This window comes from Sceloporus undulatus, chromosome 2, assembly GCF_019175285.1.
Source record: "Sceloporus undulatus isolate JIND9_A2432 ecotype Alabama chromosome 2, SceUnd_v1.1, whole genome shotgun sequence".
NCBI lineage: Eukaryota > Metazoa > Chordata > Lepidosauria > Squamata > Phrynosomatidae > Sceloporus > Sceloporus undulatus.
The window spans coordinates 39,165,992-39,182,054 of NC_056523.1; the positions used below are offsets into that span (position 1 = coordinate 39,165,992).

The 16,063-nt window shown below is 38.7% G+C and overlaps 1 protein-coding gene across 1 annotated transcript in view; it reads right to left on the reverse strand.

Moving 5' to 3' along the window:
* Window positions 1-16,063, reverse strand: part of CNTN3 (contactin 3) — a 191,730-nt gene that overhangs the window by 118,504 nt on the left and 57,163 nt on the right. The window contains exon 2 of the mRNA XM_042454535.1: window positions 242-337. Within this exon, the coding sequence (XP_042310469.1) occupies window positions 242-337 (96 nt within the window). The remainder of the gene's footprint in view (window positions 1-241; window positions 338-16,063) is intronic.

The window sequence follows — 16,063 nt, forward strand, 5'->3', positions numbered from 1 at the left end:
CAATTATTTTTGCATTTTCATACCAGGTAAAGTGTCATGTTATTTGCAAGATTACAAAAACGCTACATTTAAAAAAAATATTACTATTATTATTGTTGTTGTTGCCATGTCCACACATACATAATTCTGTTTCTACATATTTGCCTGTTAACACATCACATGTGAATGACATGTTCAGAGGGAATAATGAGACTACACAGTATATGCAAAATTCATTTTGAAGTGACCAAATATTTCTTACCTCCAGAATGTGTTGGTGGCCCACACAACAGAACAACCCCTTGCCCTTCTCGTACCGACACAGTACTTCTCATTTTTGTCTTTAAGTTTTCAGGATCTGTGTGGGGTTTCCCCCCCAAAAGAAAATAATACTTTAGTAAATGGACAGCAACAACAACAACAAAAACCAACACGTTTGTGCATTAATGTACTGAACTTGTGATCACCATTGTGTTGAAACAAGTTACCGTAGTTATGACTGGAAACAAATCCTTTTGAAAGACTGTACAGCACATATTTATTCCAGATAATACTGCCAAAGTTCATAAATCCTTGCTTTTTTTAAAAAAAAACTACAGACCTCTGAGACTCATAACTTCACTGATGATCCTGGATGTCTTTTAATAGAAGGTTGGATATTAAACTGCCATCCATTAATGTACCTGGCTGCTGCTACTATACTTGTGGCAAGGAATGAAAGAACTATAGCTCTTACCCTTAGAACTGGGAAAGTTATACTTTCTCAAAACTGAAGTAATACATATTTTGGTAAATCTGGAGAATTAGGTAAGGGCCAGGATACCTGAAAAGACCACTGCCTCCCACATGAACCTGTTGGTAATTTGTAATCTTCAACAGGAAACTAGACCTATTGGGTGTTCTTAGGCAAGTGACATGCCCTCATCCTCAGGGAAAGGCAATGGCAAACTTTTCTTGACCATGAAATTCACACAGTAGTGTTGCCTTAGGGTCAATATAAGTTGGGAAGACCTTGAAGACACACAACGACTACTACGACGATGACTACTACTACTTTGTAGTGGTATTTCTTCCATGGGAATCCAGACTACCTTCATCTTTTCCAGCAAACAGTTAAAACACTATTACTGTTTTAAGTATTTTTCTAACAAAAGTAATGTTTGTTTGACACACACACACACACACACTGAGGCCCCAGAAGATTTCAGTGGAATATTCAGCACTCACAGAAAACAGGAAGGAACTAGACAAATCCTCAAGTACAAAGATATAAAAGTGAACACTAAAGTTGGGATCATCCAAGTCACAGTATTTCCCCTCATCATGTACAGATACAAAAGCTGGACAGTAAAGAATGCAGATAAAAAGAAAATTAACTCTTTCAAATGTGGTCCTGGAGAAGAGTGCTGAGGACTGTGGCCAGCCAAAAAAGGCATATAATTGGTTCTTAGAACAGATCAAGCCAGAACTCTTACTGGAAGACAAGATGGCTAAGTTGAGGCTGTAATACTTTGACCCCATCATGAGAAGGCAAAATTCATTAGAAAAGACAATAATGTAGGAAGGGCTGATGGCAGTAGAAAGAGAGGAAGACTGCATACCAGATGGATAGACTTAATAAAAGGGACCAAAATTCTGAGCATGCAGGATCTGTTCAGTTCAGTTCAGTCCATCTTTATTACCGTCATAGACCAATAGAACAATGTAGGACCTGAGCGGAGTAGCTGAGGACAGGGGGCCTAGGAGATATCTCACCCACAGAGTTGGCAGGAGTTGAGGTCTACTAGAAGGCAGTTAATAACAACATACAGGGGAAACATTGTTTGAGTGGCCTTTCATTCATCAAAGCTGTACGTTATCCATTTCTAGAATATCTAATACTTTATCTAAACAGTCTTCTATTGTTGGTATTTCAGGGCTTTTCCATTTCCTTGCAAAAACGATCCTTGCAGCTGACACTATATATAATACACACATTAGATGTTTCCATAATAATTTCTCTTGCACAATATTTAACAAGAATAATTCTGGCTCTAAAGACAAAGAACAGGGAAACACAACCTCCAAATGGTGTACAAACTGACCAAGAAAATCCAGCAAATGCTGCACTCAACAAAGGACAGGACAGACCCTCTTAAACCTGCAGGAGTTTATTGCCTACCGTGCAGCTGCAGACAAGTCTACATAGGTACCATGAAATGCAGTGTTCAAACATGGATCAAGAAACATGGGAGACACTGCAGACTGGGTCAGCCAGAAAAATCAGCAGTACAGAACATATTATAAATCATCCTGGGCATAAAATGCTGTTTGAAAACAATGACATTCTGGACCATGTCAACAACTATCAGGTCAGAATGCACAGGAAATCCATTGAAATCCATAAACACCTGGACAATTTCCACAGGAAAGACAAAACTCTTAAAGTAAACAAAGTTTGGTTACCAGTCCTGAAAAACACCAAAATTCAGGACGCAGCAAATGCAAATGAAAACCACCCAAGGTGAAGGGGATTTCTCAGCACACAATGAATCATTAAGTAAACGGACACCCTGTAGGCCTTGCCATTCAATAAGAGAAAAATACATAGATTAACATGCAAATCACCTCATCTTAACCAACAGATATATATTGCATTCTCTTCCATGCCAACATTCTCTGAAGATGCCAGCCACAGCTGCTGGCGAAAATCAGGAATAAACTCTTCTAGAACATGGCCTTATAGCCTGAGAAGCCCACAAAAAACTATTCCAAAATAGATTGATGTGACATTTGCAAAGTTATGATGTGTTTTAGATTGTTTTTAATCATACGGGAGGGGGAGGATTAGAGAGGAAAACATGAGCTGGACTAAATGTAAATATGCTATGTCTTCAGTCTGAAGAGGGATTGGTATCTATGGTGCATAACAACTTGTATAGAAAGAGGCTGGGCTTAGTGGTCGCCTCATGGTAATTCTGTATATAAGCAAAAACGCTGTTCTGTGGGATTGTGGGAGTTTGAGATCGTGTGGTGTGTCGGTTGGTAAGAGTTTTTGTATAGTGGTGATTAGCTCGTGTTATTTGAAACAAAGCAATAAAGCCCTCTTAGGAGTGAACTGCTGGAGAGTGTTTCTTTGATCTAGCAGCTGTTTCTCCAGACACTCTTCCAAGCAAGCCAAAAGCTTGTGTTTGGAGCTTCACTCTGTTCATGCGTTGGAGAGATAACCGACGTCTTTATCTATTTGCCAATCACAGGCAAGATTCATCAACCAAATATCAACAAAATGAACAAGACTATTTTGGATTTCTCAATCTCAAATGAAGGTAGAAGAGGGAAGAAGGTCCATTCATCCCTGTATCAATTCAGATAGAGATCTTATGTTTATTTACATCTTTAAAAAACAAAACTGCTCAGCTACAGATGTTTACTGATAAACTCAAAGGACACTTTAATATAAACTATCTTTATTGCAATGCATGTTGAAAATCATGGCTTGACCAAAAATAGTTATTGTCAGAAGTGTAACTTCACATCTAACATTACAAAAGCAACAACAGATGTTCACCCTAGCCACTTACCAGCAGTAATTTGGCATTTCAGTGACTTGTTATTTTAAAAGACAACTTGTTGAACACAGTAATGCTAGAGCTAGTGTACTGCAATCTCATTCGGGTTTTTAAAAAAGCTTTTAGAATAGCTAAATAACACACCTGTGAGCTCTTGATAACACATTAGCAAAATAGAAAAAAGTACTAGTGCACTGCAGCATTTCAGCAAACACATTCTAATTCCTTCATAGTAGCATATTTCATCTGAAATGCTGATAGCACAGGAACAGAAACACAGCTACTGGCCTTGACTGTATTTTAGTATGCTTTGGCAAAGTTCTAGGTTTTTCTAGCTCCTATATCATTTAAATTCTGTTCACTCTTTCCAGCACATCATAGAATAAAGTATCCACTTCTGGTCTGTGAGTGGAAGAACAATAAACAAGCAGACCGACTACAGACAAAGCCATCTGCCCAGCAAACCAACCAGTGTCAGTGGATGCTGGCCACTCTTTGCCTGCTGTCTTTCTCAGACAATGCACTTGTAATTTCTGCAATGTCTTCTAATAAGGTGACCCTAAAGCAGATGGGTATCTAATGGAAGTCGAAACAAAGAAACAAAAGCACATCCTTTCCATTATCCATCTGGTACTCCTCATACCAAGTACCTCTGTCAATTTGCTCGATGACCACCTATTAGAATACCGCATAGTAGAAAAATAGCAATACTTTCTCACATATCTGATGCTTCCACACACAAAGAAAAATCTCAGAAAGGGGAGCATTTTTAATTGTTGATAAACATATTTATGAACAAGCATAAATATGCATTGTCTTTAGTCCTATTATTCAGGCTTGTCAACACTGATCATAAACCCTGTGCATATCTACTATAATATGTTTACACAACATACTGCCTGATCCACCCCTTCTGGCCCATAATCTATTTTTAAACCCTTTCAAGTTTCCTGAACATGGACAACAGGGATCGAGCCAAATTCAGATGGGTAGCAAGTGCTCCCATCAATTAAAGGACCAGTGCTGCCTGTCACTCACTTTACAGGTGAGCCCAGCCACTGGTGAGGAAGGGGGGAAGCCTTATTTCCTTGTGCGCCAGGTCCTCCACTGACAGGCAAACATCCTCCAGCTGAGCCCTGATGTTGATACATTACTTGCCTGGCATAGAACAGGGTATTCAGCCATACAATCCATGAGGAAAGGTCGCTCTATCCCCAATCTAACCTCACCAGGCGTAATGTTGCTAACAAGTCTCTTCTGCAAGGGAGATGCTTTATTGGCTGGCAATGCAGCAACAGCCCCGATGAGGACAGGACCCAGTGTCATGCTGGTGCATATGGTGCTCATGTAGTGGACCCAGGGCATCACCAGAGCAGAATACTCTGGGCTACACCTGGAATTTTTTGGGCTGATATAGATGTGCCTCCAACTAGAGGAGATCCATTGAATCAACTGGATTTGTCAACTATTTGTCAGAGACATAGCAGATTTTGACTCTTGGAGCATAAAAAGGAGGAAAGGAAGGGGAGAAAAAAATGAATGGGGTAGCATCTAGCATGAGCTTTCATGGTTATAAACACACTTCTTTATTATATCAGTATATGTTGCCAAAGGCAGAAAAAATCTGTTTTTTTTTAAATTAAACTAGTGTGCTCAAAGCTACAGTGCTGAAATGAAGAAAATATAGGGTGAAGATTTTGAGTTCTTTCTTTCTTTTTAACTGCTTCTAAAATGGAAGAACATTTAAAATTAGCAGCAGCCAGGGAAAAAGCTGTATATGTCTCAACATTCTGAAATGGTAATTTCGTTTCCTTTTTCATTGTAACATGCACATCCACTTTTCATTTCCTTTAGCCTGAATTTAGTACTGATTGCTTGGAATACATATGCTGGTGATATAAAATAATGTAAGAAAAATGGAATGCAGTTGCTTGAAGACAGCATCTTATTTTGCATTAAAAGCAACAATAAATGCAGTTATCTTTCCAAACACAGCACAAATGGCAAAAATTAGAGCACCAGTGTATTCTGATTTCCACATTCCTACTTAGTTAACTGGGTTCTTAAACAGTGAGTACATTGCCAAGAAAGAAGCAAATGGATAGTATACAATAATGGTTTCATTGCATACTGTTCCTCCCCCTTTTTTCTAGCCTTCCTCTTCTTCCACCCTAGCACTGCACTTCATACAGGTGTTTCACAGGTTTAATCTAGGTTTGCTTCACTGCCAACTGCCACTTCTTTTCTCTCCTTTCCCTCACCCCAAATACAACCTTCTTTTATCCTGTTGTTCCTTTTCCTGTTTGTTGTTGTGGTGTGCCTTCAAGTAATTTCCAACTTATGGAAACCCTAAGGTGAAACTATCACGGGGTTTTTGTGGCAAGTTTCCTCAGAGGGGGTTTGCCATTGCTAAAATTTATTTAGCCTCCACTCATCTAAATTCAATCTGCCAGGGAATTTAGAATTTCATCTAAAGTTGATCAGCCAGGAACTGAGAGCTTCTCTTTCCCCCTTCATATCTTGGCATCTCTCCCTGATGAAGAAGGCCCTCCCTCCTTGCCAACTGTCATCTTCTGGCTTGGGAGGGAGTGAAAGAACAGGCCCAACACCATAGGGCCCAGCCTTGATTAAGAAGAAGAGCCCTCCCTCCAGTCCATCTGCCTTGCTCCAGGCCTCAAAGGGAGAGAAGAACTGCTGGACCTGATCCCCTTCCCTACCACCATTCCCTTCTCTTTTCGTGTTTTTTTAGATTGTAAGCCTCAGGGCAGGGAACCGTCTAATTAAAATAATAATTGTAAGCCGCTCTGAGAGCCTTTGGCACTGAAGGGTGGGGTATAAATACCATAGATAGATAGATAGATAGATAGATAGATAGATAGATAGATAGATAGTTCAGAGTCTGGGCAAAAAACTGAGATCTAGGGATGGGCCCTGGTGCTCTCATTAAGTATTGTGCATTAAGTACAAGCACAGTCCACAACTTATCTTCAAAAACTTGACAAGCTGTATCCTCATCTGTCTTGGGATGACCCACAAAAATTAAAGACTCAAGGCTGGGGATTGAGATCAGGGAATTCTAGTCACTGACCACAAGTAGTTATGCTGGGGATGTGTAAAGAAAAAGAAACATAATATGTGAATTATTTGTTATTATACAAATCATATGAAAGGTGGCAAAAGTCTGGAACAACAAACACTCCCCTCTTACCAAATTCCCACTCAGAACCACTCCTTTCAAAGTTTCTTTATAGATAAGAAACAGAAGGTTGATGTTGTGCAGACAGGCAAAAGGAGCAGCCAAAAACTGTCCCTGCCCTGATCACGCCGGGACTATGGTGGGACTGCAGTCCTGAACCTGACCACTGGCAGGAGCAGCTTTTCACCATTCCTTTTTGTGCTGGCTTTTCCAGGTTGGTGTGCTCTCTGCACAGCTTCTGACCGTATTTTGGGTATGCGTCATCCAAATGCCATACCCCCAACATGGCCCAAAGCCGGCACTTTTGGCCCATCTGTTTCAGGCCTTAGCTTCTTGGGATGCAATGTAAGGGTATGCAACCAGGGACTCAAGAGGTTTTGTGCACCTCTGTGACCCTTTCCTTAACCACCATTGAATTGCCTTTTCTCCTTATGGAGGTCCTATACCATTCAGAATTGCAGTACATGCAGATATTGATCAGTTTCTGCAGAATGAGTATTCACAAAGTTTAGAATCCTGTTTTAAAAGTCAACATGGATATTTGCAAAATTTTCAGAAGTCAGATAAAAAGATTTGCAAACACCCATTTAAGAGCAGAGAAATCCTCTGGGAAACCATTGCCAGTTTAGTCCTGGCCAGTTTCCGCAAACATTTCCCAGAGGACTTGAGTGTACAGGGCAGATTATACAGAAGAAGGGGATTCTGTAAGTAACCTGGACCCAAACCATGTAAAGCTTTAAATGTAATAATCTACAGTTTGTACTTTGTCCAGAAACTGTCAGTGTTAAGATAGAGATAATTCACTAACACCCTACTTTGTATCATGCTTTGAAGCCAGTTTGAAATGGGTTGAGGAAGTGTGTGTTATCTAAGACTGCCTGGAGTTGGAAGGCAACTGCCCAAATAAGAAGATTTGATAGTGGCATGTAATTATTAAGATCTATAATGATGCTATGGTCTGAAACACACTAACCAAATAAGGTGGCTTCTGGCCATTTTGAGTGCATGGCATTTAGATGACACACCCTCCCAAAGTGTCCAGAAACCATGCCTTGGCTGCACCAAGTTGGGATTTGTTGACCTAAAAAGGAGTCGGCTCCTGGCTGGTGTGGTTTGGGACTGTGGTGGCAGCCTCTTCAGGAATGGGCTGTTCCTTCCATGCCATCTGTTCTGGGCTATCTATAAGAAAGACATATTTAAATAATTCTTCTCCAGAACCGCATTCCTCTGAAAAAAGAATTGGCTTCTGGATTTAGAAATGGACATGATGGGCGTCAACTTATCTTGAAGTAATATTTCCAGCTTTGACATAAAATTATTTCCTTTTTCCCCCCCAAAGAAATCAACAATGTAACCTTATATCTGTCTACACAGATGTAAACACCATTGAGTTTACTAGGGTTTAGTCTTGTACAAGTGGATATATGGTGGACTGAGACCTAAATCCTATTATCAGTCCTGATTGAACTCATTGAATAAATGAAAATTGCCTATGTGTTGACTCACCATTAAAAACTGAGAAGTACTACTGAATTCACCCTTTATCTCAGCTACCAATGAAAATTCTGACTTAGTTGTGAATTTTAAGGAGGCCAGTTAAGGAAATGAGTCTATTTTGTGGACATTCCTAGCATGGATATATCTGACATCATTTAATTGCAGTTAACACAGAGATAACTGATACAAATGATTAGAGAGACAAGACAACCTTCTTTGACAAAGGTGTGACACTATTTAGAGGTATTCACATGCATACAAAGGCTTTGGCAGCAGGAACAACAGAACCAATCTGCTCTTATGCCAACAGGCAGATTGATCTGTATGCACTGGTACTTTTATCAAGTTAGATGAAAGGAATACAAAAACCAAGCAAATGTCTTCAAATGCTAATGAACTGCTGCACTGTAGTTTTCCTGAAAAGCACTATGCCTAAAAAAGATATTATGACTCAGTAATATGTCTTCATGTCTTTACACGCTTGTGCTCATGTGGAATGTAAGAAGTAAAACACATAAAACTGTTTTGCATTGTAAGCTCAGCAATGCATTAGGTGGTATTCACATTCAAGCCAAATGCACCTAATTCAAGTTTGGGGTTGTCTTTTTGTTTTGTTTTGGAAGGGTGGCTGTCAAAAACCCACTTAACTTGAGATAATTGATATTGGGTTTTTCCCTGATTTTTTTTTTAAAGATTCACATCATCAGCAGTATGAATAACCAATGCAAGTAGACTCGGGATAATTTGGAATTAAACTCTGCATGCCTTGAACACATTTAAAATATATTTGCATTGCCGACTCCATGTTAATTTGAGTCCTGGCAGGTATGAGCAACCGAACTCCCAGAAATGCACACAGATACAGTTCCATACTGTGAATAGCAAACTTGGAATGCATGAATGAGGTCATTTGCATCATTCCGCTAAAAAAAATGACATCTGAAGGACTCCTGTCATTCAGTGAAACACTGGTTTTTCAGCAAAATCAACTTGGCTTTAGAACACACTTCCTAGTACTGCTTACATCTGTTACATAATGCTAAATCTGTTAAGATTTAGATACCTTATTAGGACTTCATGTTTGATAAATAGCAATTATTTCAAATCTGTTGGGAGTTTGTTCTGTTTTGTTTGCTGATTTCCCTTACAATATTTTGATTACTTTTTGGCTGACCAGTTTCCTGAGATTACAGGCATGGTAGCAAGGTTTTGCATGGCGGCAATACCTTGCCAGCATAGGATGCTGTGTTAGAATTACAGATACTACCCCTTTGTTTTTTATTACTGTACTGCAATTTTATTTTTATATTTTATATTACAAATATTTTATATTTAATGTTGCTTTTCATTCTGCATTTAATATTGTAATCTAATGCATTGCATTTTGTTTTATATATTCCATCTTGTTCCTTTTCTTCTACTGGTCACTGACTAAAATAAATAAATGAATAAATATTTGCAGTATTATAGATGTTAAATAGATTGCTCTATCATCAATAATAATGTGAATGTGTTTAATAACAACAACAACAACAACAACAACAACAACAACAACAATAATAATATCGGCCAGAATCTCATGCCATGGTAACCACACTTGCAATGGCAGCAGAAATAAAGTCTATAGAAGCTACAGCCATAAGGAAAATAACAAGTCAATTTATTTATTTTCCTTCCTTCATCTACATTTGTGCAGCCTTTGAAGAAGTATAACCGCTAGCATAGTTCACCTACAAGAGTTTGGGTCATTATGTTAACAGTACAATTTGAGTTTCCCTTATCCAGAATTCCAAAATCTGGAATGCAATTTGTTTCATAAAGATCAAAATCTGGAATGTTCCAAAACCTAATTTTTTTTCCATCGGTTGATGAGATAGTTACACCTTTGCTTTCTGATGGTCCATTGTACATAGCCTTTGTTCCATGCACAAAATTATTAAAATATTACATAACATAGCCTTCAGGCTGCATGTCAGGTATACGTGAAACATGAATTTTATGTTTAGACTTGGGTCCCATCAGTGGCATCACTAGGCGGTGTGTGAGTGTGTGGACCACACTGGGTGACACCTCAGAAGAGGTCCCTGTTGAGCCCTCCTCCCCCTGCACCCCTTCCTGCTTTGCCATGGTGGCAGCGAGGCATTAACACACCTCTCCAGGCTTTGCTTCAACAGTAGAGGTCTCCTCATGAGACTGCAGCGAAGGAGATGGCCAAGCGCCAGATGCCTCCTCACAAGCAGACCTATGCCAGCATGGCAGAGAAAACCAAGTGCACCCTTTTGGCCACCAACCCCCTGCAGCCCCCCACCACACACACACAGCAGGTGACAGCAGGGGTAAGGATGCAACTGGTCCCATTTTCAAGATATCTCATTATCTACATAACATACAAATTCCAACATCAAAATCCAAAAAAAAAAAAAAAAAAAGAAAAGAAAGAAAGAAAGAAAGAAAGAAAGAAAGAAAGAAAAAGATAAAACCAAAAATACTTCTGATTCCAAACATTTTGGATAAGGGATATCAAACCTGTACTATTTAAGGTAACTACTTGAAAACAAACAAATGGGTCCTAGAAGAGATCAGGCTTGAATCTCCCTGGAAGCCAGGATGACTAAACTGAGACTGTAATACTTTGGCCACATCATGAGAAGGCATGAATCATGAGAAAAGGCAATGATACTAGGAAAGACAAAAGGCAATAGAAAGATAAGTAGACTACATGCCATATGGTTAGACTCAATTAGAGAGGCCACAGTCCTAAGTCTGGAAGATCTGAGCAGTGGAGGAAAGGAAATCTTAGAGATTTCTCATCCACAGGGTCGCCATGAATCAAAATCAGCTCGAGGGCAGTTAACAACAACAATATGTTCAGTTGTTATTGTATGCCTTCAAGTCAGTTCTGACATGCTGACTCTAAGGTGACCCTATCATGGGGTTTTCTTGGCAAGATTTGTTCACAGGTTTGCCAATGACTTCCCCTGAGGCTGAGAGCATGTGACTTGCCCAAGGTCATTCAGGCCCATTACAGACCAGATGGTACACAGCATCCTAGCGCACCTCCAGCACTGTGTGCAGATGATGCAGCGCTGAAAGAGTGCCATATAGTCATGATACCATGGCTATGGTGTCCTTTTGAGGACGCAAAAAGGAGCCAGATTGGGGCCATGGCGTGAGATTGTTGTAGCCCCGATCTGGATAGGAAAAGGAGGGTTGGAGGCCATATGTTGAACTCCTTAGTGGGCTTTTACGACTCAGCTGGAAATTGAACCCTGGTCCCCAGAATCATAGTCCAGCACTCAAACCACTATGCTATGTTGGCCCTCAATGTTCAGTGAAAAACACATTTTAAAATGACATGGGTAAAAGACAAGATCTATACCACTGCGATACATCTATACTCTCCACTGTGTTATAACATAGTGGGCTCTTATGCAAGAGTGTGAAATGCTGTCCATTGAGCAATTATTCCTTTATTTAAAAAATTCTATGCCCCTTCAGTCCCTCTGTTTAGTTACAGATGAGGTGAGGATGATTTTTTTTTCATATTGGAGAATAACAGGTTGTTAAAACTCAGATTCTGATCCACAGATGTCTTCCATATGAACCCTCTACTGCTGTAAACACAGTGAAAAACTTAATTCTTAAGAATGCATGGATTATTTTCTCCTATAAGAATACTAAACTGTCTGCCTTCACTATATTTTTTTCCTTCAGACCTCAAACTGGTTTGCAATTATGAAATTGGTTGGCAAGAATTAAAAGGCAGTGTGAAAAATTAGCTGGTATTGGAAATCATGCAGATATATACTCCAGTAAAGACTGGTATCACAGTACAACACACCTCTTGCATAGCTCTGAATGCGTCTCCTGGCTGGCTGTTTAAAGAAGCTTGTTAACCAGGAGGTCTTGAAGACCAGCAATACCTGTAAACAAACACAGCAAGCCTACTTCGCACAGCTTAAACACTTTGCCCATATCAGCTAAAACACAAGCATATAATACACAAATGAATGTTGCTCTTGCTCTCCTTTCATCAGTACAATCACAGCAGTTGAGTATAGGAGATTTCGACAAAACACAACATGGGGTAAACACTGGCAACAAAAGTATACTCTAGTTTTTATGCTAGTCAAGCTTATCAGACACACTTCACTTCAGCCATGGAAACAAAAAGAAACAACATATTGTCTAAAGCAAAAAGAAAACAAAAAAATAAAATAAAATAAAAAGGCACTATACTCTGTATTTTTGCTCAGTTTTCTACAATGAGAACTTGGTTTAAGAGCTTGGCTTTTTTTCAAAACTAGTGCCTTTGCTTACTCAGTTCAGACCTAATGAGAAAATATTGATAACTGAAGATTTGAGTTAACTGCAGTGTGAGTTAACTTGTGCTTTACTGAGGTGATATGTTGGATTGTCCCCACCAAAGTATACCAGTTGCATCAGTTGTTAAATGGTGTGCCAATATATAGGTAAAAGCTATAGCTATGTTCCAAACGAGACTAACAATAGGATTAAAGATGAGATTTACAGCTACAATCCAAATTTATATATAAAGTGGTTATCACTCTGTATTTCTCAACATTAAATCCCTTATCATTTTATTCCCTGGCTTGGGAAAATTTATTTTGGGATTCTTTTCAATGACTGGCATCCTATTAATGACATACACTAGGCAGAGCCAGTATGTGTCTTTTTTGGTTGCTGTTGGAGGATGAATTCAATGCCTCTCTTGCACAAGGATCAACAACTCTTGCCTCCTGGAAACTCACCTGTTTCTTGCAAGCACAGAGACATCTTTTTAATGTGAAGTAAATAAGTATACTGATTGATTTTATCCTGTGTATGTCCAGCTCCACTGCATAGTATTATTCAGACTACTTAAGAGCCATTACCAGAACCCGAAGAGGAGCTTCACTTCTGCCCTCTTGCAAGCAGATGTCGAGGTCATGTTTGCTCCACCCAGAAGAATACCCTTTACTCTTAGGAGACTGCCACACAAGTTAGAAAGACCTTAAATACAGACATACAGAGAGAATCCCTGTTTCTTTGACTTGTATTCTTTTTGACCTGTGTCTCTGACCAATCCACATCAAATTCCAGGATTACAGGTAGTTTTTGGATTTGTCCAGAAATGAGCTATTTCATAACTGCAAAATGTGTTCTAACCAGAAATTTACAAAGAGTAATCTAGCTGTTGTATTCTGAACTATCTGTAATGCTTATATGTTTTTAAAACTATATAATAACTTTTAGAACTTCAAACTGGATACAGCTTGAGGACAGAACAAATGGCAAAAAAGTCTTTAGTTTTTACATTGTTGTTGTTTCTGTTGTTATTATTTCTTACCCACTTCTCCCTATGGAATGAATTTGGAAATAGAAAAAGAGTAACTACATATCAGTTAAAACAGCATATAAAACAAAAACACTAAAGACAATCAATTAACTAATTAAAAGGCAATGTGTGCCAGACATGCCAGTTGATGACCTAAGGTACAGAGCTGATGTAAAGTATGGACCAGTACCACCAGGTTTCAAGCTTGATCACTTGGATCCAACATCTGCATTTTGTCTGGACTGGACTTCCATTTATTATCCCTCATCCTGTCCATTACTGACCTGAAACAGCCATTAATCACATCTACCAGTTAGTCACCTGGTAGTCAAGAAAGGTAACAAAAATCCAAGAGACTTAGCAGTCAAGTGACTACAAAGATGGCAACCTGGGTTGGAAGACAGAGTGAGATGTATCTATACAGCAAGTGTCATTGATATTTGGAGCACAGTTCCAAAGTTATTGGAGTAATGTTATATGGGGTACAGCTACGACTCCTTTGAACAACTTTCTCCACAGGCAAAAGAAAAGGAGGGACTGTTTCACAATTCTAATATTCAGTGAAATAAAAATATTTTACCAAGTGATTTATCTCCTGAAATGAAGGCCTGATCCTGTCAGCTTTTGAATTCTAAAATGGAACATAATTTTACACTCCAGAGCTAACATATACATATACATATATATATATATATATATATATATATACACACACACACACACACACACAGAAAGACTTAGGCATAGCATAATGTAATGTCTAAACAATAAGACTGATGATTCCATAAAACAGCAAGGTTTTTATAAATGTATAAGAAAAAAGACTTGTTCTCTATTATAATTATGAGTACCAATTTAAATAAATGGGTTTAAAAAATTAGTTTCAAGAGTGTCTAGATCGCAACTATGCCCCAATTAAAGTAACCAATATAAACTGACTAAATAGTTAAAGAAACTGTAAGAGATAATGAGAAAACAATTCAACACTATTCCAAAGCATGAAGCATAGCAATTGTGGTTATATTAATTGAAACAGAAACTACAGAAAAATGTTTACATTATATTGGAAGGAAGAAAAATAAAATCAAGTTTAAGAGACAGTAGTAAGTTTCTAGCTGAAAAGGAAAACAAGTTTTATGTTACAGAAGGCAGACGAAATAGAAAAAAATTCAAGTGACAAGATTTTCAGTATTCTCAAAACTCTGCCTATTGTAAACTAAAGCAAGACCAGGCAGATGAAAGGAAAAGTGGTCAATAAAGAAAAGGCTTAGACACAGCTAGTAACATTATGCAGATAAGAATCAAGCAAGAGGCAATGTTTGGTGGTTATCTTTATTTTATTTTTTCAGGAATAAGTAAGCAATTTATGCAGTTCCTACTATAATACAATCAAGAAAGGTCAAAGCAAAGTGCCTGTATTGGAAAATAGAAATGAATATTTCTGCTATAACTACTCAGTTTTGAAGGGTGCTACAAGATCCCTTTGCATACTGATTTTCCAGTCTAATACAGGCCACTTTTGCCAAAGAATGAAAGGGGGGGGGGGGAGGAATAATGGAACAGGTACTTTAAAGAATACTAACTTAAGTGGCTCACCACATGTGAGTTCTTAGATGGTCAAAGAGACCTCTTCAGTTCCATATGCATTATCTCAGAATCCCCCCCCCCCTCTCTCTCACACACACACACATATATTGAAACAACTCAAAAATACTGCAAGCTGAATCCAATTGTGCCATTCCATTAAGGCAAAGTTTGATCCAGTAGACTTCTTTACTAATGGAAAAGAAGCAAGGCATTTTGTTTTGTTTTAAAAAAGAACAACCACATTATAAATATATAAATATAAATATAAATTGTAAATAAAATAGCAACTGCTAGTTCAAGTTAAAATGGCTTGAGTTCAAGCAGTCGTCTGTGTTCAAGTAAGCAGGCTGGAAAACAGCAATAAAAAATCCAATATAAAATCCGCCCGTATGTACAAGGCGCCGCCATTTTGACGCCCTCGTCATGTGCAAGGGGCAAGTTGCATCTGGAAGCACCGCCCCTCGCACGTAACGACAGTGCCCCGTAGGGCCTGTCTGTGCAGCGCCTTAGTGTACTTAACTGTTGCAGGGACAGAGAAAGTGGTGAAAATCACAGGAGGCAGCTGCAGATTCAAAAGCCTCAAGTAGCATAATTTGAAAATTGGGTTAGGCAAAATTCAGCCTATGGGAGACACAAAGTTCATTATCTGTGACACCAAACAAGCTGAGGTTTAAAGAACACATTTCTTTTAAACATCATACATACAACTTCACCCCTTTCTTTTCTCTCCTTCTCTCCTTAATAGTTGCAAGGAATGAATACACCAGAAAATGATGAGATGATTTGGTAACATTAAACTCTCTGTGTCACAGAGGAATTGAGGCAGGCCTATGGAAAATTACTGTAAGCTTCTGAACCAACAGAACTACACTCATCCCACCACATTTGTGGCTTTGACTTTTGCAGATTTAATTATTC